General features: G+C 31.5%; 1 protein-coding gene across 1 annotated transcript in view; it reads left to right on the top strand.

Moving 5' to 3' along the window:
- Window positions 1-1,998: 1,998 nt before the first annotated feature.
- The window catches only part of LOC119682165 (gamma-glutamylcyclotransferase-like), a 1,842-nt gene continuing 1,069 nt past the window's right edge, over window positions 1,999-2,771 (top strand). Inside the window, exon 1 of the mRNA XM_038095531.1 lies at window positions 1,999-2,072. Coding sequence (XP_037951459.1) covers window positions 1,999-2,072 — 74 coding nt within the window. The remainder of the gene's footprint in view (window positions 2,073-2,771) is intronic.

The raw sequence follows: 2,771 nt of genomic DNA, 5'->3' as shown, positions 1-2,771 counted from the left end.
AAAGATAGTCGGCTATGTTTGAAATAGAACTTTGTTTTCGTAATTGTAATGTACGTATTTTATAATACTTTAAAAAAGTGATACATTTTCATAGCTATTACGAAATGTATGATATATAATTGTGGCATATCTTATTCTCATCAGTTGACACTTTAAATCAGCTATATGCCATCTACTCAATGTATCCACATACAGGGGTAAAGGGAACAAAAAAAAATATCAATTAAAGAAAAATATTTTGCAGGAATAGAAATACTTAAAAAGATTTTACCAAATTCTCTAGACCTTTTCTATTCAGGCACAATCCGATTATTTAATAATACAAAGTTAGCAAAATTAGGAATCAAATCCAACTCGGATTGAAGATACTGTAAGGATGAGAGAGAACTCGCATATCATGTTCTAGGGAAATGTCCGGCACTGAAGCATAAGCGAAAGGAACACCTAGGAGGGTATACTGTCTTTCTATACTGTCTTTCATTAAAAAAATCGGACTTAGAGAAATTCTCTAATGGATACTGTAAGAGGTACAATAGATCTTTAAGGTTGGAATACACTAATCATTATCCAAATAAAAATAATGACTATGAGTGTGCAGCAATTACTATATTCTTGCTTGTTAATAAGAACTTGAAGATATGTCGAAATAAACGTTCTTAGTTATAACTTAATTATAAAACCTCCAAAGTTGAATGACATAGGATCAATGTCAGTCAATTTTGGAGTTTAACATTCTTCTGTTATATCAAAAAATAATGAGAGTTCAAAATAAATTATTCGGGCAAAAACATCCGACTCAGACAACTGTGTCGGCTAGTCATGAACGCATTGTACATTTTAAGATGTGAAGCCATCGTTAAAAATATATAAAAAGCAGAGAATCAATATTTAAAAAATCACTACAGATTGAGACTGCAAAAGACTTAAGGAAAGGATTTTGGATTGTATGCTTAGAGTATTTAATCCCTGCAAGAATTTAAATCCCGCGTGCCCGTATGATCCACGTGAATTTACATTTCATACTCGTATTGAACGAGGTTTGATATCTCTTATTTGGAGTCATGAGTGAAATTATGCTGAATATGGTATATATTTAAATACCACTGTTGAATAATAATTAGCATCGTTCGAAAGAATTGTATGGTCAGTGTTTGTATTCAAAGGTCAATGATAATGAGTCTTTTTCTATATGTTCGAAAAAGCGAGTCAAACAAGAGGCAAAGAATATTGCCAATCCTTCACCTCCGATTGTTGGCAACCGATTGTTGCGTTTGGTTGCTCAATTTTTGACATTGGATTTATCTAAATAATGCAAGTAAATGATATATATTCTTTGGAACTTCCCTAATCCACTATTAATTTTTTAAAATAATATGTAAGACACAGCTTTTGCAATTCCTTTTGTTGGGATGCTGTCCTCCCAACATCCCATTTACTGATGGATGATATAAGGACACTTAAATTAAGAATAAAATGTAATTAAGCGTTAATTCAACCCTTGTCATTGCAATTAAACTAAACTTTTAATTATATTTAAAATGCTTTAAATTTTTTATTTTTTTTGAGGGATCCTCACTCGTAAAAATTAGAATATAAAAGTCCTAAATTAAATTATCAATTACGTGACGTTGTTGGTCGTTTAATTAATGAAACATTTTAAAACTGTCAGCAAATTTTTTGGTTTCCATAAGACCACATCTAAACCTTCCAACTAAGCGTGGCAAAAAAAGTTTTATGATTTTTTATGAGACAAGCGAAATTATTTAAAAACTTTTCTCGTGGCCTGCGCTTAACTCAATTTAACTTTTCCCGTTGGCTTTGGTTTCGGAAACTTTCAACCGAAACGTTAAGCATTTTCAACGCGGCTTAACTGCGGTCACAGGTGTAGACGCGGAAATTTTTATTGCAATTTTCCACGAAAAAATTACGTTCTATGAAAATAAAAGCGAAATTCTAAAAAGTGTTATTAGTCAAGGCGGTACAGGTTACGATGTCCCAATGCCAATTGACACTAATAGAACAACAGAGGCAGCTGAAGGCAATTGTAGTTCAGCAAAGGAGGTGTTAACAGGGTGAGTGCGAGTGTGGCTTGAGTACTGGAACAGTTTAATAAAAAGCCAGAAGACAAAGTGCCAAAAATAATAAAAATTGTCCCTCATTAAATTTAATGTTAATGTACGGATTTTAACAGTTTTATGTCCTTTACGATATTTACACAGGCCGGAAAATTGCCTGTTGGCAAATAATTTTATGTTCATAATCGGCTGATTTTTAAAATTTAAAAGCAAATTTAATGTTGCTCTTCTGCAATTTAGTTTCCATTTTGAACTGCGAATTTCACTTGTTTTTCCTTTCGTTGGAAAATCCTTAATTTAGTGTTTTGCTTAAGTGTAGCATATGTTTTGGCGCTGAAGCACAGCCATTCCAAAGGATTAAAAGGAGAAAAAGTTGTTGATGGAAAATTAAGTTAAATGGAGACTTCAAAAACAGAAAAAATGGAAAAAATACCGAACTGCAGACTTTATAATGCAATTAATCTGCTCGCTACTTCTGCCAAGGAAATTCGATATCTTTTTAAGATGCTCACTTTTTTTTGTACCTTTTTAATCGCATATTGAAATATAAAACACAATTACAATATTTTCAACCCTTTGGCGTTTTTTAATTTTATTATTGTTTTTTTTTTTTTGTTGAATTTTTATTTTTTAAATCTTGTATATTCCAATTAAATTCGCTGTTGTGCCGACGAAAAGGTAAAACATTGTAATTTA

This window comes from Teleopsis dalmanni, chromosome 1 (assembly GCF_002237135.1).
Source record: "Teleopsis dalmanni isolate 2A chromosome 1, ASM223713v2, whole genome shotgun sequence".
NCBI classification, from domain to species: domain Eukaryota; kingdom Metazoa; phylum Arthropoda; class Insecta; order Diptera; family Diopsidae; genus Teleopsis; species Teleopsis dalmanni.
Note: the sequence above shows the minus strand (reverse complement) of the source record. Positions and strands in the feature narration are given on the sequence as shown.